Source organism: Ornithodoros turicata, chromosome 10 (genome assembly GCF_037126465.1).
Source record: "Ornithodoros turicata isolate Travis chromosome 10, ASM3712646v1, whole genome shotgun sequence".
NCBI classification, from domain to species: Eukaryota; Metazoa; Arthropoda; class Arachnida; order Ixodida; family Argasidae; genus Ornithodoros; species Ornithodoros turicata.
Window position 1 is genome coordinate 8,101,068 of NC_088210.1, and position 22,052 is coordinate 8,123,119.

Below are 22,052 nucleotides of genomic sequence, written 5' to 3' on the forward strand. Positions count from 1 at the left end.
TAACGTTATTGTCACGAGTGCGTTGCAGTTGTTCAGCTGTCAGCGTATTTCATTACAGAAATTCGAAGCACTGTGCACGAGAGCATGCACATGCATGACTTCACACGCTGTAGGAGCGACTGCACATACGAGGTTAACACAGCAGTTTATTTACTTCCACCGTACCTCACAGATTAAAAGAACAGTGGAACAAATTGGCATATTGGCGCAGGTTCTGCATCCGCTTCTCGGCACAGCTGAGCGACTGTGACGGGAACCTGCAAGCACAAGCGCATTGTTGATAGAAAATACATGGTTTTGAGATTTATAGGAACAGCCACACATACTTTCTTAGTACGTAATGGCACCAGCGAAGTAGCAATGCAAACAAGTCCGAGTTGTCAGATGCATGCGATACGAATAAACAGATTTTTCCTCAAAATAAAGCTTACTTGTGAAAAAATTATCCCTCTTTCTCTGTCCGTGTGAAGTGTACTCAAAGCTACAATAAATTGGCATGACATGCCCTTTAATGTAAAGTAAATTTTAAAAAATACGGGCAGCCCCGCTTGAATTAAATGCAGACGACAGAATGCGTTGGGCCCACCAATATGGCGGCCGGTGACCACGCTGTGGAGTACCCTATGCGCGACCCGGCAGATCAGTGGCACTCACCTATACGAGAGGGATGATCCTTATAATTTATACCGAATATATGGCTCGGAGCGCCTCTGAGCGAATAAGCATACATTAGACGCGCTGGGAACTGACGCTGTGGGCTTAGGCATAGCCTCCTATATACTGATACTGAGTATATAGGAGGCTATGGCTTAGGAAGTGAACTGGAAACAAAGCCAACAACTATCGAAATGGATATGGCTGTGGATAGCGTCAGCCCATATCAATCGCAGAAATTCGCAGATCGCAGCCCCGAATCGCAGCTTACGCTTGTTTTTGCGTTTGACAGGCGCCTGTGGTAGGAATGTTTTTGCAAGATTTGGCAAACTGTGCATTTATGCACAAGGATAGTACGAACGACGTTGATTGCAACGACGAAAGTTTGGACTGTGACAATTTTCCAGAACACGACGAAAGGGAGTCAGACGAAGGTAATTGACAATATGCCATTTTTGTCCCATTTACGTTCAGTTGTGGCATGGACCTGGCAAGTTTTCATTCGAAACAGATACACGAAGAGTTCCTAAGTGCTCGTACCGCTTCAGAGACCCTTGCGAATCCGAACAAATATGTAGCCAGCATCGGAACAGAGTGACAGAGGGCAGAGAATATATTTGATCGTTGTCACTCTGTCACGAAATTTACGTCTTGAATTTCATCCACGTTCTTGAATGGTCCCTGTACAACAGAATGTTCGGAAGGGTTTAACTGGATGCAGCACTGGGTATGTTCAGCGCATTGTAACCTGTTAGAGGCTGATGCGAGTGCGTTTTGTGTACTTGTAAAGCCCCCATTATTGAAGGGAAGGAAGATCATTCGTATTTCAGCTTTGTTTTGATCGCCATCGCCTAGGTAGAAACTGACTGATATTGGCTGCAAGCATTTGCTGCAGATTGGGACAAGTGCGTTGCACACACACCCACACAGCGCCTCAACACAACACACTGCAAATCATTTCAGCTTAACCAGATGAACCTCACAATGTTCAAAACATGAATTACAAAACATTGGCGTTACGTCGGTAACACACCTTCATTATGTGGCCGCAGTAGCTCATGCATGAAAACACATTTTACGTGTTGATTGAGACATTACCCTGAGTTTTCGGTATATATTTCGTCTATAACAATCGAATGATGGCAGTTGAAGTTTTTGCAACTGGGGCCTAGTAAAGCATGTGTTGTGTGTGTCCATGTGTGGCATTGCCCCATCCATTACAATGTTAGCTTATATCAGTTTGTTCGCTTTATATAACTTTGTCCTGCATCTTACTCATTGACGGATTTGGAAGTTTCGATATTTTTATGGGGCCGCTTGCTGCCTGCACGCCACCTCGGATTCACTAAAGCGATAAATGAAGATATAGAAAATATCTGTTTCTGATGCATTGTGAAAAGGATGTGGCTTGATCTGACGACTAATACTAAAAAGTTTTTGTACGCAATAATTTCCTCGCAAAAAGTGCACCCAAACGTAATGCATGTGTGCCCGCCATGGCCTACTAGATTATAACAACCCCGTCATAGGCACCCTTTCCCAGCTCTGCATTTAGAAGCTTGAGGTGGCGCTACTCATCGGTCATGTTATTGCTTCCTTAATTTCCACAATACTTTGTACAGGAGGCTACCAAAGTATTTTTGTACGAGCGATGGATATCCCACGGGAGATGCTTCTTTCTAGAGTATATCATCATCATCATCATCATTCTATGCGTTTCCATTGGAGCCGTTGCTGTCGTCTGCTACGCATGGTCGTACGTCCGCTTCTGTGCGTTCAAAATTGGAATTTCCATTGTCCAATCACGATGTAGATCTTGAGGGCCGGTGAGTGGCGCCCCTAGTGGATTCTGCTGACTGGCCGATTATGACGTGGTCGTTATCATCTAGTATGCCGTGGTGCCCGCTCAACTTGCTCTGCAGGGCAAAACGAGGAGGAAGAGGATGACGAAAATGTCACCGGTGATGACACTAGGGCGCTCCAATAGGGCTGGGCGTTTCTCGCCTTTTTGTTCCGTTTCTTTCCCGTTTGTCTCTGTGAAGTAGACAACGTTTCTCTAAACCAGTCAGTGGGCTGTACCATGGTGATGTCGTAACGACACGGGCAGCTGGCTGCTGGCATTGCCACTATTGCGCACGGTTGCTAGTTTTAAAACTTAATTCTGCTTCTGTATAAATGCCTTTTTCTGTTTGTTTTTTCTGTGTGGAAAACATTTTTTGTGTTTTCGAACAATGGTGGTTTGAAGAGTGATTCGCGAGACATTAAATTTGCGAGTTTGGAGGAATGCGCGAGAAATGCGAAAAATAATTCCTTGCGAAAAAAAAAAAACAACGCCTCTACAGTATATTGATGCATGTGTCGAATGAATCGCCTTGCGTGGTTCATGTTTATAGGCAGGAATAACTGCTTGGTTTAAAAAAAGTGTAGTGATGGAAGTGCTTCCTGTCCTTCTTTAAAGGCATTACCAGAGTCTTCATGAAGCCTGGCTGTCCTGTTGCGGTGACAGTGGCTCCCTCGTTTCCGATACCTTGCTCGTCTGTTGAGAACACTTTGCTTGGACTTTTTCTTTGTAGATACCGAAGATGCTAGTGAAACAGACATGGTCAAGCAAGAAGAGGAATATACAGAAATTAAAGAACAGTAAGGAACACAAAATAATGTGCTAGTTTTGAGAAAAAGAAATCAAAACGTGACGGAATGTACAGGGTTCTTTGTGTTCGGGTTTTATGATTTTTAAAATTCGGGGAGGGAGAGGGAAATCTGTTGCTCTGTTTGATATGTCGTTAACCACCGTTAACCGTCGTAATTTTTCCTTACAAAGGATGTACAGAGACAAGCTGGCCACACTGAAGAGGCAGCTCTCTCAATTGAAAGAAGACACTCATCCCGAATACCTGAGACGCTTGAAGAAGATCGAACAGGTGTACCACGAGAGGCTGTTTCTCAATGAAGTTTTCCAGACACACGAGGTAACTACGTACGATGCCGGACGAAAGTTTACGGAACACGCTCCCGGCGCATTCCTTCCTCAGAGTAACACTCTGGCAGCGGATGGGGCCGTACTGGCCTGCAGACGGGCTTACCTAGGCACGTGCAACGCCACCTATATATAGAAAAGGACTGCTTATTGCCTCCTCGCCCTCCTTCGCTACATGGACAGATATACAGTCAACCCTCAATTTATGAACCTTCGATTTATGAATTCCCTCGTTTTATGAACACGAGCACGGGGAACCAAACTTTTTCCATTCATTTTTCCCTCGTTTTATGAACCTCGATATTCGAATAATGAACGGAATTTCTGGGAACCAACTAGGAGTTGCCCCGCGTTTTTACCCTCAATTTATGAACGGATCGTTCCGAGGTCAACAGAAACCTTCAAAGGGATAATTCCGTGGTCTTATGAATGACGCCTGAACGGACAAAACGTTTTCCAGGTATTGCACCCTCGGTTCTTAACCCCTCGAAATCGGAACAACAAACGGGTTTTCCAGGGTCGCACAAGGTGCGACCAAGTGTTCCTGACCTCAGTTGATGAATAAGGTGGTCGCTGTCACCCGGAGATTAATAAATGGAGGTTAAAAATCCCGGAGGAAATCCGAGACCAGTCCAGTGCAAATGTGGTGACATGTCTTATTCCCAAGATTGACACAGCGGAAGGCATGGTCCAAAGCAAAATTAAACAATTTAGTATTGCATAGTAAACAGAGTGTGAATGCGCTAATGTCTGTTCTTTGTGAGATTGATACAGCAGAAGGCATGGTCAAAAGCAAAATTACACAATATATGGCATTATAAACACAATCCCAACTCGGAAATACTGTTGCAGTTGCTCGATAGTACTCAGTTAACTGAATTTTCGATTTATGAATCCTTCGATTTATGAACGATTTTTCGGGGAACCGAGGGTGTTCATAAATCGAGTGTTGACTGTAGTCAGAATTCGTCCGCTACTGCAATTTGCTGTACTGCAAAATTCAAGAACTCTGAAAAGATTGCAGCTAACACAGAACCTGCGGACCTGAATATTTAGCAAAGTGCAGCACACGTTCCAGAAAATTAATTCTGAGAAAGGTTGGGGCCGTTTTGAGGTTCATTTCCAATTTTTCTCATTTAGAACGCAGGGACGTTCAATCGTAACACGCAGACGACGATGGTTCTTCTCCGTGGCCGAGATCGCCGAAAGCACATTCGTGATTGGCTACGGCCGTTGAAAACACGATCCTGATTGGCTGACTAGTAGTTGCACTGAAAGGTCTTTCAATATTTTCTTATCTTGTATTATTTTATTACCTTTTATTATTAAGTACTGAAAGATATTTGAGCAGGTAGAAAATGATTGCAGGCGATAGACTGCATCAAAGGAGAACACAAGATATCGTGTATGTAATGCTGAAATTTAATTCGCAGTTACGGAGTAACTTAAAAAAAAAGTACGAGCTGCTTCCAAGTTACTTCGGACACAAAATAGCACTACACAGGTGCAGCGCGCGTGAGCAGTTGAGCTCGCCCTTGAGTTGCCTGCGGAGGAGTGCAACACGCTTAGATCATTTTCGTTTATGTCCAACAGTTCGAACGCTTTGCATCTTACTTCCTGTGAGCGCACAATGGTTCAGCTTCATTTCAATGGCAGTGGTTCTTGCTTCCTGAATGGAACATTCTCATGACTGAATATCACGTTTTATGGCATAAAATGCCACGAAAGAACTGAAGAGAAAGCAAGAAAATATGTGGATGCGAGCGAAAAGCGACCTAAAAGTAACTTGGAACTTAGCTTAAGTTACTTTGGCAAGGTTACTTGAAAAAGGAATGAGTTCCTCTGAAAGTTACCACAACGCAAAAGTACCGAGTTGAGCTGCAAGTTACGAAAAGAAGGAACTTGGTTACAGTAACAACTGCCAGCCATGCAATTCTTATTTTTCGTATTCTTACTTTCCCCATGCTATTGCTGCTTGGAATGACCTCCCCCAGTCCCTCATCTCAGTCTCTGACGCTGTTGTCTTTCGTAGCAGGTTGTCTACATACTTTGGTTTTTGATCTTGACGCCACTACCGCAAGTTCTCGATCTTATGTACATTTAGCATGTTCTTGTATGTTCATGTGTGCTTTTGTTGCCCCTGAAGTAACGCCCGGCGAGGGCACTTGAGGTACGATCATAAATAAATAAATAAATAAACAAGCTACCTCAAACTCTGCTGCTTCCTAGACGGCGACAGTTCGGTTTCTTTTTTCGAGTGTTTACGGCCGCCTCAAGGCTCGAGACGCTCATGCACGTTCATGTTGCGCAGATCGAACGGGTGGAACGCGAATACATCAACGAGAAGAAGGCCGCAGTACGCGAGTTTGAAGAGAAGAAGATCGACCTGAGGGAAAGTCTCATTATGGAGCTGGAAGAGAAGAAGCGCATGGTGGAGTCTGAAAGGAGCACCATTGAGCTGACTGGAGGTAGCTCCTAACAATCAGCCTGCTCAACGATGCTCCATAACACGTCCGGCCTCTTCTTCCAGATTCGATGGAAGTGAAATCGGTTACGACGCGCAAGCTGCGCAGGCGTCCAAACGACCCCTTGCCCATCCCGGAGAAACGGAGGAAGACCTCACCGAATATCCTTTACCGCGTATTCGCGCTGTGATTCGCTCCTTTCTTTCAGCATGAGAGGACTGATGTTGTTCTGAGCACGACCTACTACAGGTTTTCCCGGCGATTTTAATCCAAGTGCCAGCTAAATTAATCCACGTGCCATGCAAACTTTATGGGGCATGGATTAATTTAGCTGGCACTTGGATTAAAATCGCAGGGAAAACCTGTAGATTATAACGACCGTGTCATAATCAGCAACCCCTGTGAGGAGCCCGTCCGCACGATCCGCCAGGGGGCGCTACTCATCGGCACGCGAGATCTGCACCACGAGTGGACGATGGAAATTTGAATTCTGAACTTGCAGAAGCGTATGTACGACTACCGTAGCAGACGACAGCAATATCTCCTATGAAAATGCGTAGAATGATGATGATAATCAACTCATGAATGAAACATCTTCCGTTAAATATCCACCGTTAAGGTAAGCTGAAGTACAAAGTATTGTAGAAGTTGTGGATGTAATAACTGGGACGGTGAGTAGCGCCACCGCTAGATTCCAAATGTGGCGCTGGGAAGGGGTGCCTATGACTAGAGCCTGAAGTTTTCGGGAAATATATTTTTCTAACTTGAGGGGGTAAAAATCGGGTAAATAAATATGTGCTATAAATTCGTGCGAATTCGGGTGGAAAAACTTTCAGTATGCTAAATCTGGGCATAAATCAGGCTCAGTTACTCAAATTAACTGTGCTGATTTGGTACAAACGGTGATGTAACTGCATTTGCTGCCAAACAAGTTAGTGTGCATTCCTATAGACGTCTCAGTGAGGGCAGTTTACCCGGTAAAAATCGGGTTTCGCCCTAAACCAACCAAGGCAACCTTTAATTCGGGGAAGAATCGGGTTAAACCCCTATGACATGGTCATTATAATGAGAGCCTGACGTTTTAGGGTTTTACCCGATTCTTCCCCGAATTTGCACCCCGAATTGAAGGTTCACCCTTTAGGGTGAAACCCGAATTTACCCGGCAAATTCCCCTCACTGGGATGTCTGTAGGAGTGCATTAACTTGCTTTTTTGGCAGCAAATGCAGTTACATCACCGTTTGTACCAAACCACTACAGTTAGCTTGAGTAACTGAACCCGATTTCTCCCCGAATTTAGCATACCGGCAGTTTTTTCACTCGAATTCGCATTAATTTAGTGCACACGTTTATTTAACCGATTTTTATCCCCCAAATTTAGAAAAAAATATTTCCCGAAAACTTCAGGCTCTAGTTATAATCTAGTAGGCCGTGGTTCTGAGGCTGGAACACATAGAAGGAACAAATACAGTCAAACTCCTTTATAGCGAACACCGTTTTAACGAAAATACCACTACAACAAATTTTTTTTGCGGTCCCGCTGGAGCCTATAGGTCCAATAATGGACATCCTTTTTAACGAAAATACCTTTACTGCGAATTTTTTTTGCTGTCCCCTGAGCTTCGTTGTAAAGGAGTTTGACTGTACCATAATTTCATGTTAGTCGTGACTTACACACGATTTTTTTCTCACGGGAGCTCTGTGGCTTATCCACCGGTGCGGCTTATCTGATGACTATTTTTTTTCCTGGTATTTTCCACATATATGCCAGTTTTAACGAAAGGGCCGACAGCACATCCCTGCCAATGCACGAACAGCACGTAACAGAGTCGGGTCCACATTCGAGTAGATTGATCTTCCTGGTTTATTCCCCCCAAACAGCTTTAACAAAAGTGGGGACAGTGATTCATGTCGTGTGGAAGACCACTGACCCATCAATAACCCAACACCCAATAAGGGCACAATCCAGTCTAGGTGGAACTCTATAGAGCTGACCTCCTTTGTTGTACACTATGCCGACACCCGGCTCTCTGCGGTATCGTTTGTCGCACAGATCAGTCATCTCGTATTGCCCGTGGCTTATCTGCGAGCGCAGCTTCCCTGCCAGAAAATATTCAAAACGTTCCTGCGGCTTATCTGCAGTGCAACTTATACTACATTACATACAAAGCCTCAAGTGCCTAAGGACTTAACGATGAAAGATGTCATTCAAATTCTATGCACTCCAACCTCAGAACATCAGTTCTCTCACGTTCAAGAGCTGCCGCCTTGCGTCGATCCTGTCGTATGATTGTGTGTATGAGTGAAAAAAATGTAAGAGTGAAAGGGAGATGAGTGAGAGAGAATGGTTGGTCTGTCCCTTCAGATGACGCGCCCTTGGAAGTCGCTTGGGGGAGGTGCGTTAGCTTAGCTCAATTGGTGAGAGCCCTGGACCTGTAATCCAGAAGATGTGGGTTCGAGTCTTACAGCTGGCTAACCTTTTCAGTGGCTTTCATCTTTCATCATTAATGCTTTCATGTTCTTGTTCGATGGCGTAGGAGTACATTTACTGGATGTCCATGCTCATTCGACAGACATGGCAGGCTAACAGAAGTACTTTGTTCCCCCTGTAATGTGCGCGTATTGGGGCAAAGCCACGTACATCTCCCCTTGTGCAGTAGTCTTATTAACTTTTTCTTTTTTTGTCAGTGATAGTTTTGTAAGTGATAAGGAGTTTGGGTTATTATTTTGCGGTGAAGCTCTGCGCATAGCTAGGCGTTTGTTCCCGAGAAATTGAGCCAGCGGAACAATTCCATACATCTTAGATGATGTTTCGACAGAGATATGTTTCTTAAGTGTCATCAGCGCCGAGAAAATACTGGCTGTTTCAGGTTGCCTGCTCTGCACTTAGATTACACTTTGTCCCAGTCACCCTACCTAAGATCACAATAGTTCACACGAGAAATTAGATAAGATATTCTAGAGGAAACAAAAGAACAAAAAAATAGAGAAAAGCACTGCCAATGGGATGGGAGTTCCAGCGCGTTTTGCGTTGAGCGTCTGCACGGCACCGGAATATCAGGAGTGGAGGACCGTGTACGTAGGGTTGCCACCTTTCGTAGTGAAAAATACTGGCTGAGGGAGAGGAGGTGGAATAGAGGGAAAGGAGGAAAGGCTCGCGGAAAAGGGAAAGTGGGCGAGGGTGGATGAGCACAGAGAGAGAAAGAGTGAGCGTGTTCGCTCAAGATAATCCTGTATGTGGCAGGATCATTTATGTTAGAAATTTCTATAAACATGCATGAACGCTACACTGGATCGTATTGGAGCAACCGGACTGGTCTGCCACTTTGAAAAACGCATCGATGCAGACAAAGCCTTCTTTGCAGGCAGGGATCTCATGATGGTTGTATACGGCCTTAGTTCTAGCTGGCTCGACACAACCACCAACAGCTTTGCACAGCCACTGATCTTATCCCCTCCGAACACAAGAATAACGATGATAATTTTATATATAATTTTAACGATGAATAATTAATGAATAACGATAATAATAATAATAATAAATAGCTAAGAAAACAACTGGTGACTGCGGAGTTGGGTCTGTGCTCCAGATTTATTCAAGCTATAGTGGAATGTTGAACTGAAAGCCCGCAGAAGCGGGCTTTATAAGGAAATAGGAAAAGCGGGCATAAGGAAAAGGCTGCTGGTATCTCTTTCCTACTGGCAACCGGCACAGCGAGCAAATAACCGGCCGTGCCGTTATAATACCGGCGTGGTGGCAACCCTACGCATACGTAGCGGACGACACCATTAGGTCATCGGCTACGTTACTACAGCGAGGTTCTAATGTAGTTGTGGACGTAGTGGCACGAGGCCACGAAACGCCTTCCTCGTATCGTACAGTATCGTACGCACTTTTCTGACAGCTGAACGCAGATCCGGCGCTTCTACACGGACTGAACTCAGATCCTGCTTAGCACAATCCAGTTCGTTAAATGGGATTGAGATTCTTGAGACAGCTTGAAGACCGCCATTTGCATCCTCGAACGTAGCGAACTTGTCGTAGTAAACAAAAAAACATCCATTAACTTGCAAATATTGCTGCACAAATCCATGGATTCACGATGGTGGTTTAGTCTTTATATGACGAGTGACAGCGTTTTTCAATTCGTTTAACCTCGACCGCCCTTGACACCACACCCCCCATTAAGTCTTAGTAAACAACACAATGTGGATGCAGTTATTCTCTATGTTTTAGGAGCTCCTTTATCTTCCCAGCATACTGCCTTGGGGCTGCTAGCACCACCTGTTGACAGGCTAACCTTTCTATACGCGTCGAGTTGGACCGTGTAGTAGGATCGCACGGATACGGATCGGATTCAATCCACATTGAAAGTGCCACGTGACGGGGACCATAATTGGACTTTTGGATAATTTGATCAGGTTTTGCGTACCCATCAGGGTCGTATTAACATTTGCGTGTAGCCACAGAGAAATGCCGAACTTCCCGAGGATGCACAGGTGGCGGGAAGTTGCCAGTGGTCGGAATAGTGTCCTTAATTAAATCACCCCAGCTGAATATACTCCTCGATGAAGGCGACATAATCGACGACCTGAGGACCATCAACAAGGGAAAGCTTGCAACGCTGCACAAGAGGACTGAGGGTGAGTCACGTTGAGTGCGGAACGTTTGTCACTGACGCCCTTCCTTTGCAGGTGATGGCTGCTTGCAGCTTTACGATGCCAGGATAGAAGATGGGAAACTATTTTACGACAAAAAATGGTACGTTTTACAGCGGTAGCTGTTGACGGGAAGGTCTCGGGGAGTCGCTGTGGCTTCTCTCTTCTTCCTGTATGTCTCCCTCAGTCTTCTCCTGTCGGTTTAGTTGATGCAAAACAAGTTGAAACGATTTAAAGCTGATAAAAGCAGTTTTGCCATATGCAGAGATGGGTACATTGTCCCAGAAAGCGTCCCAATTTTAGTAATATTTTTGTCCCGCTAATATCGGCTCTACACCTCACCGCTTACCTCACAGATGACAGGGCAGCACTCGTCACCGTCAAATGGCTGTGCATACGTCAGCATTAAAGTGCCAACATCAACACGCAGCACTTACTGCTGAAACTCGTGTTACACTGTTGTAACCGGTCGGGAATTTCTTTCTCAGTATTTTTTTTTTTTTTTTTGTACATCCTTAATAGCATGGGTGAAGATTGGCTTGGAAGAAATTTTTTAGGCCGGGGCACTGATATTCTGATTTTCCGGCGAAGCTTAGGTCAGGGTGTCTACCAACCTGGAAAACCTGGAATTGTCAGTTTATTTTGATGCAACTGGAAAAGTCGGGAAGCTCGAACAAAAAAAAAAGGGCAGATGCGCAGTGACTCGAGAGTGCTCACGAGCGGATGAGTGGCAATGCTGTGGCGACATTGCTGCGAGTCTCAGTTCACCAACACTACAAGCCCAGAGGCAGAAAAGTAGCGCAATAAATGACTCGGTTAATTTCGAACTAACAAATAAATAATCGTAAACAAATATTAAATAAGTCGATAAATTTATCAATAAATGACCCGTTTTAATAGGGATCTGGGTATCAAAACATAGCAGCAGGTACCACGTTCCCTTTTGTCTTCGTCAGGGGACGCGCTCAAAATAGTCGGCGAAAACCTGGAAAAGTCTGGGGATTTGAGGGCCACAGTTTAGTAGATGCCCCATTGGGCGCTCTGGAATCGAGCGGCAGATAGAAATTCTTCGTGCACCGTGTGTCCACCGTGCCGATAAAAGCCGCGTTCCACTGCCCCGGATTTATGGTCCAGAAGCGCAACCGCAGAGGACGTTTAGCCAAAGCCGCCAACACCATTTGCCTTGCAGGTACCACCGGGGCCAATCTGTCTGCGTGGAGTCCAAGGACACCGGACGCTTCTTTGGCATCATTTCCACCTTTGGCACGTCCGAGGTAGGGCGCAAAGGGGTGCCGGAGGAGAACTTTTGACACCCCTCTCCTTTCAGATCTTGATAAAGAAGAGCCACGACAACGTAAAAGTCAAGGTCCATCTCTCCCAGCTGCTCAGGGGGAAAGTGTTGCTCCGAAGGAAGTCCACCTAGGTGACGACGGGCCACGTGTTCAATCCGCGGCGGAATATCTGAAGAGCACGTCGACAGCGATGGCTGGTGGCTTCCTCATTTTGTGTGCGCACGTCGGCCACCGTGGCCCGTTCAACAAGCGCGATAAGTAAAGCTGCGGAGATGCGGAAGATGTTCTGCGGGCGAGAAGAAAATGTTGCAGCATTCTCCCAAGATTACTCAGTGACTCGTCCCACATGCTTTCCTCCCAGCCTTTCGTGACTTTTCAGTGCGCGGAGAAAATTCATTTCTCTCCGGGCGTTCCCGTTTTGCTTTTGTCTCAGCGCGTTCGGCTGTGCAGGTGCCAACGTTATCATTCGCATCTGGCATTGCTGTCAGCACTGATCAGGTTTTACCCACAAATCAATTGAAGTCCTTACACCTACCTACCTACCTTCTGTACCTTGCCTGTACATTTACCTTCTGTAATATATTGAATATTCCCACAAAAACTACTGTTTCAGTTTCCACTGTTCTCAGGGAATGGGCATGGCCAATTCCACAAAATTTTGCAGACCGGCGGAAAGCTACGACTCCAGTGAAAGTATGCTGTGCGGAGCCTCGTGGCATTGTGCGATTTGTTTTACTGGTTTACTTTATCTTCCTTTCTAAGGAGGATAGTTTTGTTCGCTGCAACTTGCTCATTTAAATTTATACCCTGAAAGGTAATAACGATGCATTAATTGCGTGTATTTGATTCAACCCTCTCCGCATAGTCCGCATAGTAAGTTGCCGTCAGTCGTCGTATCTTTCTGGCCCTGTCTCGCGTCTTTTTGCAATTATAGTTTTGTCTGGTGGTTTTAACGGCTGATGCTCAAAGAACAATTTTATTTTTAAGATGATGAATGGCAAGTTTCATCGTCAGGGCGGCGATACACTACCCAAAGCAGATGCACACAAAGCAAGCTGCATGGAAGATGTTGACTAACTCAATGCGGTTCATCCTAGTATTGCAGTCTACTATGCACAAGATGATAAAGTGGGCCAGAAAATTCAGAGACCACTTAGAGGCCAGGGCTCTGAAGTAATTCGGCCGTTTCCAAGTTTTGCTCTCGCAATAACCGCCCCTTCAGTGTACAGTGAAGTGAGGAGTTCGATTTGACAGTGTAATTAAACTTTATTCAACGACTCATGAAGCACGATAAAAAAAAAATATGCGTAACTGCATACTGTGGTCCTAGTGTTGCAAGTTATTCTTGCGAAGGCATGGTCTCCGTCTTTCAAACTCGAGCTTGTACAACTCAAAGAGCGATAATACGCGGACTAATTCTACGTAGCCATCTCTAGCAGGTTGAATTAACACGTATTCTTCGGTTAACCACAGCGAGCTGTAACGGGCCATGAGATAAGGTCCTGGAACATGTGTCCCTGGTTATACAAGCATAACTGAAACTCCGCACAAAACACGGACACACTTTTCCAGATGTTACATAATCAATTGCTTCAATGTGAATGTTCGAAGAATATTGCCGGATTGAGCCAGGAGCGAGTGAATTTTGGGAAAAAGAAGAAGAATGCCGGGCCTTCTTTTCCTCAGCAAACTTTTGAAAGGCCCGTTCGTAAGAAAAGTCATAATTATCGGATGAATTGCAGTCAGAGACTGCTTCACTGATATAACCAAAGACAAATGAAAGGGGAGGATCCTTTAAAGCACATCGTAGGCACATATGTCCGAGAGTTCCTCGTGATCCTTCATGAAGCTGTATGCCAAGGGGTCGGTCACATACCTCTCTTGAACCCACTCTTCGACAACAATGCCAGTCTGTGGGAGAGAAGAAATATATTATGATTAGTGGCTGACTTCTGCGGTAATATATTATGATTATATATGCGATAATATATTATCATTAGTGGCTGACTTTCGCGGGTTGTATTTTCCAGCAAAATCGGGGAGGTAAATATCGGGTCATGTTGTGTTTCAATAATAGGCGATTTCAGATATTGCCCTTGTGCTCCGCACGGGGGCCCTCCGTCGCCCAAGTCACGCGCATCGCGCAATGCGTTGTGGGAAATGGTTTGCATTCGTGTTCGTCTGCGTGTCGCTTGAAGGTGCGGGAGGTCAAGGAGAGAGAAAACCGAAACCGTTTGCGCTCATCTTCTTCTTCTCTGACTCCTGAAAACTAAATCCCAAGGTGCAGCGGGGCTTTCGCAACACGGCGCTCTCTGGTGAGCCATCCGTGCAATTTCTGAAATCGTCTATTCGGGTGTGATCGGGTTGAACTGAACCTGATTTGATCTAATTCTGGTTGCATCGGGTTGGGTCAGGTGCAAGTATTTGGTTTACTCGGCAGAATACACAACACTCCCGTAGACACGGTATCAATCTGTGCATCTAAGTGGCAGCAGGGTCTCTGATTTGACAGTTTGTATGAGCATGTACATGCATTTACAAAAACAGTTTGCAAAGTTGCGTGTTAGTTATGACTTCGGATTCCCCTGGTCCAGCAGTTTTGGGGGAAATACCGGGTTAAACCCCGTTTTTCCTGACTTGAATCGGGGGGTAAATATCGGGCACAACCCTAAAAAGTCGGACCCTAATTATGATCCACGCGTGTAAGTGTAGACACAGACGGCGGATGCGAGAGCGTAGAACATCATCTCTGTCAGTACTTTTAGCGGAGCTAAACTAGCTAAAGAGCATCTTACATTTCCTAAAAAGGAGCAATGTCGTGACACTTACAGGAGCAGTCTAGGGGCACACAACTGGTACAACCGTAGCAAACTTGCGACACCTACAATAGCCCAGCGAATCTCCCGTGGGCAAAACACCCTCAACACCTCCAGGATGGACACGTGTGCTACGTTATTGCCATCTAGGTGGAGAAGGCCTGCTCTTTGCCTCCTCTCCCTCCTTCGCTACGTGGACATTAAGAGTCAGGATTACTCTCCTACTGCAGTTCACCGTAGGAACTCGCAAATGACTGCAGCTCACCTAGAACCCGCGGACCTAAATATTTAGACAAAAAAGCGCAAGATGCTCTCCAGAAAATCACTTCTGTGAAAGACTGAGACCTTTTTTCCGCTTTATTTCCGATTTAGTACGCGGGTACGTTCAATCGCAACTTGCAGACGACGGTGGCTCGTCTTCGTGACTACGACTACTGAAAGCACGTTCGTGATTGGCTGCCGCCGTTGAAAACACGGTCCTGATTTGCTGCCTCTTAATTGTTACTTCGCATCGACGAATGCGCAGACTTTCCGTATCTCGGTGGTGTTGAAGGAGTGCAGGACACACGTCAACGCGTGACGTGTGCAGGAGAGGTTCTCTTCCTCGTGTCTGCCAGCACCACCTAGACAGAGGAAGCCTGCTTACTCGTCGACGTGACGTAACAACTACTAGTCAGCCATTCACGATCGTGTTTTCAATGGCGGTAGCCAATCATTAACGGGCTTTCGGCGGTTGTGGCCGTGGAGAAGAAAAACCGTCGTCTGCGAGCAGTGATCGAACGTCTGCGCATACTACGCGGGAAAACTTTAAAAACTAAAGTGCAAAATGGTCCCATATCTTGTTCTGTCCATATCCCAAAGCGTGTTGCGCTTTTTGTCTACATGTTCAGGTCTACAAGTTCCAAGTTAACTGCAATCATCTGCGAGTCCTTGAATTCGCGGTACGGTGATTCACGCATGATAAATTCTGACTTTATATGACCACGTAGTGAAGAAGGGAGAAGAGGCAATAAGCGGGCCTTCTGTATCTAAGTGGCGTTGTGTATGCTCGGCCACCATCGGTGAGAACACCGCCGAGGCCGGAGTGCGTGCTGCTGCCTCTTCCGAGACGCTCGGCACTCTTTGCTCACTTGATGTCCGAGATAAAGGATTCAAATGCCGTCTACAACTTCGACATTCCGCTACCGTGGACACTACGGGAAGAACGAGAAGTGCAACGCGAATCTCGCTGTGCACTGTACAACGACACCCCAATTTTCCCCCTGACGGTGTGCAGCTCTACGGAGTCGAAGTCGTTACTTCAGAGATATCTTCGATGACGCCACCAGGATGTGACAGCTGATCGGGACATCGTCATATGAATCGGACTGTAAAGGGGATGTGTTTGCTAAATGCACACGAGTAAAAGTGAGCTAAATGTATATGCGGGCAGCTGCGTCGCCATGCCGACCGAGCTCAAGAATATTCGCTGCTGTTCCGTTTCCGACGTACGACAAGAACGGTCGGCGGTTATTGACAATCTTTCTCGCTGAAGTACAGACTGCATTTTCAAAGGTTGCTATCTGGCTCATTATCCCGACATTGAATTAAAGACAGTGTCCCGCCTCTTGCCTCGTTTGTGTCAACTCGACTTACGTTAAGATGTTCCAGGGACTTGTGCAGACTGGGTGCTGTCACCAACACTGCTCCACGCTTGATGTGCTGCTTGAGATACTGCCACAACACCACCTGCTCCTCCTGGCTCGCGAAGAAGTCGAACACGTTGTTCAGGATGACCACGTCCGAAGCGGCGACCACTTCGGGTATTTCGCGCACATCTGCATTGACAACCTAAAAGGGGAAAACCTCGCACGTCCGTGCCGCGCCGGCCCACTCACTCGGACGCGGTCCTCCATGTTCCACTCCCGGATCACTTTCTCCTGCAGCGCGCAGAAGTCGGCGTTTACCTCGACGCCCACGATGGGGTCCGCGGGCGTGAAAGCGTGGGCCTGCGGTGGTACCTCCGCTATAGAGCACACATCACAGGAAGTGAGGCTACGCAAGTACTAGCAAGTTTAAAATAGAAGCAAATGGTTATGTAACTGAAGCAAGTCTCGAGCAAATGGTTGCATAAATGAAGCAAGTTTGAAGCAAACAGTTGTAGAAATGAAGCCAAGTTCAAAGCAAACAGTTGTATAAACAAAACAAGTTTGAAACAAATGGTTGTATAAACGAAACAAGTTTGAAGCAAATGGTTGTATAAATGAAGCAAGTTTGAAGCAAATGGTTGTATAAATGAAGCAAGTTTGAAGCAAATAGTTGTAGAAATGAAGCCAAGTTCAAAGCAAACAGTTGTATAAACAAAACAAGTTTGAAGCAAATTGTATAAACGAAACAAGTTTGAAGCAAATTGTTGTATAAATGAAGCAAGTTTGAAGCAAATGGTTGTATAAATGAAGCAAGTTTGAAGCAAATGGTTGCATAAATGAAGCAAGTTTGAAGCAAATAGTTGTAGAAATGAAGCCAAGTTCAAAGCAAACGGTTGTATAAACAAAACAAGTTTGAAGCAAATGGTTGTATAAACAAAACAAGTTTGAAGCAAATGGTTGTATAAACAAAACAAGTTTGAAGCAAATGGTTGTATAAATGAAGCAAGTTTGAAGCAAATATACAGTCATGTCTCGCTTGTCCGAGTTCAGTTATCCGTAAAACTCCGGGCTACATTGCTCGGGCCTGACTTTTTAGGGTTATACCCGATTACTTCCGCAGGGGGATCTGAAGTCATCGTAACTAGCACAGAGTTTTGGAGACTGTGTTGTAAATGCAGAAATATGCTCATACAGACTGTCAGAACACCCTGCTGCCTCTTATATACGCATGGACTCTGTCTACTGGTGTGCATTATGTCTAGTAACCGAAAATTTGCACCTAATTCTGTCCGACTCAACAATAATTGGGCTGAATCAGGTTCAGTTCAACCCCATTACACCCAAATTATTGAAGCAAAGTATAACATAACACGATATTTACCCCCCCCCCCCCAATTTTGCTGAAAAGCAACCTACCATAATGATTGTGATATAACAGTAACCCTTACGGTGTCAGGAACATATATACAAAATATCGCGTCCTCGAAGTGCGCGGATTGTATTTGAACAAATTATTCCGCAGTGCTTTTCGCCTGTGTGAAGCAAGTGGGCGCTGAAAGCAACACTGCTGACATCACCTGGCATGGGAGAATGCAAGCGTCGTAGCAGACGACAATGCTGGGTGACGTCACAGTATCTTCCTCTGGGCGAACCACTGTGTGCTTTGCATTTTGGTATTGTCATCATTTGCTAATTAATCACGCGCACAAAATGGATGTGAATATTGTATTCAGTATGAAGGGAGCGGTCTGTGATCGGTATGATGCTCACCTTTTTTTTTTTTCTTTTCTTTTCGAATCCTCGCAAAGTCTTCCTTTAAAGGGACGGTCTCGTACAGCCGGGGCGATTCCGAAACTTAGCCAAAACTAGTTTCACGAGTACTGTACACATACAACCATCAAAGTTTCATTCGGAATAACCAAGTCGTTTTCGAGGAATTTGTCGAAACGTGCCGTAAGAGCAGACGACGAAAGCTGCGCCTCTCTCATGCATACGTCACCTATGACGTCGGCCCGCGGGTGCATCGTCGTTGTCATGGTAATTGTAACTTGCAGAAGCACCTTGGTTTGAGTAATCCCCTTTGCTCTCGAAATGGGGATACTCAGGCATATACCTCCGCGAGCGGAGAATGTAGTCCGAGCATTGACTGTGGGGTCTCCCATAATGTGGCGCACAATCGGATACGTGGAAGCCAAGTCACGTGTTTTCTTTCCGCAAGTATTGAATGCAGTTTTTAAATAAACACGTTCTCCTTCTCCATGTACGTCGTCAGCGACACTTCATTTCGAAGCATGATCAGTGTACAACGGGGAGTGTAATGGAAGCGCGCGTAATATATTTTTGGTCGGAGCTGTAATGCGACCGCGCGCGCCGATGGCCAGCGACTTCAGATTTGTGATTGTGGATGGGGTTGTTCTGCGACTTTTAACTTGTTTCTGAGGATTAACATAGTTGTTCTGAACCACCATGCTTGCCACTACTGTGAATGGGCGTTTTTCACCTGAGAACTGAAAGAAAATGTACGAGAGTTGCCGCGGTGCCCAGTAACTTCTGAAAGTCGTCTGCTCACACCGATGCACTAGCAGGCGCAGAAGCAGACGATTTCTGTATCCTATCACGGACTTACCCGCAGGGCGACGTGGCCGTTCTTATTGTTGCCAACACAGATCGCGGCGTGCTCTGCAATCTTTATCAATTTAATTCGGTTATTTAATAACTGTGGCGTGTTTTGTCGGGTAAATTAGCAGTATTCCATTTTCAACAAAGGGCAATCGAATGGTACACTTTATGAAAGGGGCAGGGAGTACGAGACCGTCCCTTTAAGTGGGTTATGGGACAAGGGAGAGACACGACTGTACACACATGTGTAGCGACGTTAATGTAACCGAGAAAAACTACGAAGCAAATATTCACTTTATTTCACGCTCTCCCTCGCGGTGCCTTCGTGCTGCTTCAAACTGTATTCCAATACGTCTGGTTTAAGAGCGACATTTGGCTTGACTACAAATTTGACAGAAAGTTATACGTCTGATTCATAATTCGAAATCAAAGCACAATTGCTTGCTTTAGTATTTCAAAAGTCTGGACATCTGCGCAACTCTAATAGATACGTAACTGTACGTACGGCATATAGGAAGGCACCTAATCGAGACCCGACGTCCAGGACTGACTTGTCTTTCAGATACGGCACAAGCTGACGGAAGACAAACTCAACTCTGTTCCGTGATGCTGAGTGCGAAATGAAGGCTGCAATGACAAAATGGCATCACAGTGATTGGCCCATGTTCTTTCACAATGAGCACTTGCTAGGGCACAACGAAAAAAAAAGAGAGAAAAGCGCTGAACTGAGGTACAGGGCAATGCTCAGGAGAATCCTTGTTGTGTTCGAATGAAAACAAACCGAAACCATACATAACTCCATAACTGCGAGTTACATTCCAGGCTGAAGAACTTAACTTGGTTACATTTTTCAAACGGTAACTTAACTCGTAAAGAGTTCTTTTTGACGGGTAACTTCTTAATCTGCGTTATTTTTTGACGACTGCCATATTTTCACCTTTCGCATCGACCCTTGTGGTTTATCCTGAAAATTTGGTGAGTCGAGTCAATCTGGCTCGTGCACCTCTTGTATCTCAATTTCTTTAGAACTCGTTCGTAAGAAGAAATGTCCTACTAGTTCTGGCATCTCCCTGCACATTTGGTATGCAGAGATAAGATGGACAAGTCGTCAACTTACTGAGGGGAACAATGTCACGTGACCCGCAAGCTCCGCAATAGGACCGGTGCAGCTTTCCCTGCTCAACGAGATCGTCGATGTCGTCGTCGTCGTAAAGGAAAGCATCCACGTGGACGGTAGTTTCAGGATGGCAGTCCGCATTCTGTTCCCGCAGGAAAGGTTGAGAAGCCAAGCAGCGCACTGACAGCCACAACTAGAGCCCCCAGCCTTGTGTGAATCCACGAAATTTCGCGGAACTGGCCCCATCTCGCGGAACCTGCTATTCCCCTTGGACCGTGTGTTTTTTCGCGGCGTATTCGAAATATTACGGAACCGCGTAAGGGTTTCAATGGATCCGCGACATTTTCACGGGGTGAAGTTGTCACTCTCGACTTTAATGCCCGACGCGACCGATAATGATGGCAATTTCGTGGCAGGACGTGCTGCAACAAAGAATTTAGTGACAGGGATGCCCGGGGAGAAATTGTACTAGTTGAGCGGAATATTCGTTGAACTAAAAGTTATGAAAGGATGAAAAAGTGCGCGGGATGATGCAGTATACGACCATGGAAGAATGCTGCCACATTTTTTTTACTTTTTTATTCTCGCGCATATACCGCGGATGTGTACACCCCACTTTGCAGGAACGTTAATTTTCCACTGCAGAAAGCCAGGGGCTTTTACCAATCACGTACCTCTCCCTGGGTTGGCCACAGTATATTTTCGGATTTAAGCACGGCATCCTCTGGTACAAGTTTTCTTACAAACTGAGCAATCTGGTTGAGCTTGTGCACGGCTTCTGCTACTTGATGTCCACTGCAAGCTGAATGTATTGTGTGGAAAACACGATGGAGATGGACGACCGACACATACTTGCAACAAAATGGCGATGTTGTATCCAAAGGAGGAACTCGGCCACGGAGCCTGGATGAATTTCACCCAACAGGTCGCTGAATTTCGTCTGAGCTTCTTCCAAATCCATTTTCACGTCTGTCTGTGGTCAGGAAACTCGCTGTTAGAATGACGGTTGACTTAATTCAATTCGCCATGCAAGGTGATTATAGTAGTGAGTGTATCATTCCCTCTTTCCTTGTTTGTAGATGCCGCGTGCTGATTAGTTCAGCTCCTGAGTCGAAATGAAAGAGGCGTCTTCTTATGTGGTCTTAACGATATTGATATTAGCGAAAGAATATCAAAGACACAGTCGTTTAGTTCATCGGGGTCACTGGCAGATGCGGTGTGCGAAACTTTACTTGACAAAATGCCGTAATTTGAGCTAAACACAGACGTTTATCAGCATGTGCGTAAGTAGGCGCCTTTTTGTGGAACGTGGTTTTGCAGATGGTAGTTCGTTCGTCTGCTCACGCAACTGCACCTGAGTAATTTCCTCTGTTTCTCGATATATTCACGGAGTAGTATACATACCGTAGAGCTGGAATTGTACCACGGGCAGAGAACAGTCTCCAACGCGCACAAGATTCACTAAATACAAATATTTAAACGCGTCTTCTGCAACTTTCGTTGTTGCCAACACTTCAACGCGAAATGTAGCCAAACGTAGCTCTACATGGGTCGAAGAGACCCAAGTCACCCAAGTAACCTCAAATAGGTGTGTCATGGAGACGTATTTTGTTTCAGGAGCATAAATACTAGATTTCTGCGAGGGAGCGTGATGTACACTGTCAATATTTTGTCTTTTTGTGTCGTTCGTTATGAAAAATGTGCTTTTACAACGTCGACCGGTGTGTACCTGTTCCTTCTTTCAGTAAAATTAAAATTTTGCTTACGAAGCTACGAAATTGTCCCAATGAGAACATCCGTTCCCTTCAGTCACCTGATATCATAGCC

General features: G+C 45.5%; 2 protein-coding genes across 4 annotated transcripts; one reads left to right on the top strand and one right to left on the bottom strand.

The window, feature by feature from the left end:
• Positions 1 to 855: 855 nt before the first annotated feature.
• LOC135371195 (sin3 histone deacetylase corepressor complex component SDS3-like) lies at positions 856 to 12,646 on the top strand. Its single transcript, XM_064605252.1, has 9 exons — positions 856 to 1,088; positions 3,228 to 3,294; positions 3,476 to 3,623; positions 5,943 to 6,099; positions 6,162 to 6,257; positions 10,643 to 10,738; positions 10,790 to 10,856; positions 11,943 to 12,027; positions 12,081 to 12,646. The coding sequence occupies exons 1-9, from the start codon at positions 962 to 964 to the stop codon at positions 12,174 to 12,176; spliced, it is 939 nt and encodes a 312-aa protein (XP_064461322.1). The 5' UTR covers positions 856 to 961; the 3' UTR covers positions 12,177 to 12,646.
• An 832-nt stretch (positions 12,647 to 13,478) lies between these two features.
• LOC135371209 (uncharacterized) lies at positions 13,479 to 21,727 on the bottom strand. Of its 3 annotated transcripts, none has more exons than XM_064605271.1 (8): positions 21,630 to 21,727; positions 21,078 to 21,194; positions 20,900 to 21,027; positions 20,226 to 20,367; positions 19,614 to 19,735; positions 16,739 to 16,849; positions 16,497 to 16,691; positions 13,479 to 13,956 (listed from the first exon to the last, which is right to left on the bottom strand). In XM_064605271.1, exons 2-8 carry the CDS (start codon positions 21,184 to 21,186, stop codon positions 13,840 to 13,842), a joined length of 924 nt encoding a protein of 307 aa, XP_064461341.1. In that variant the 5' UTR covers positions 21,187 to 21,194; positions 21,630 to 21,727; the 3' UTR covers positions 13,479 to 13,839. The 3 variants fall into 3 exon arrangements, with proteins under 3 accessions (XP_064461341.1, XP_064461339.1, XP_064461340.1); XM_064605269.1 differs by having other exon boundaries at positions 21,078 to 21,198; XM_064605270.1 differs by having other exon boundaries at positions 21,078 to 21,216.
• Positions 21,728 to 22,052: the final 325 nt, after the last annotated feature.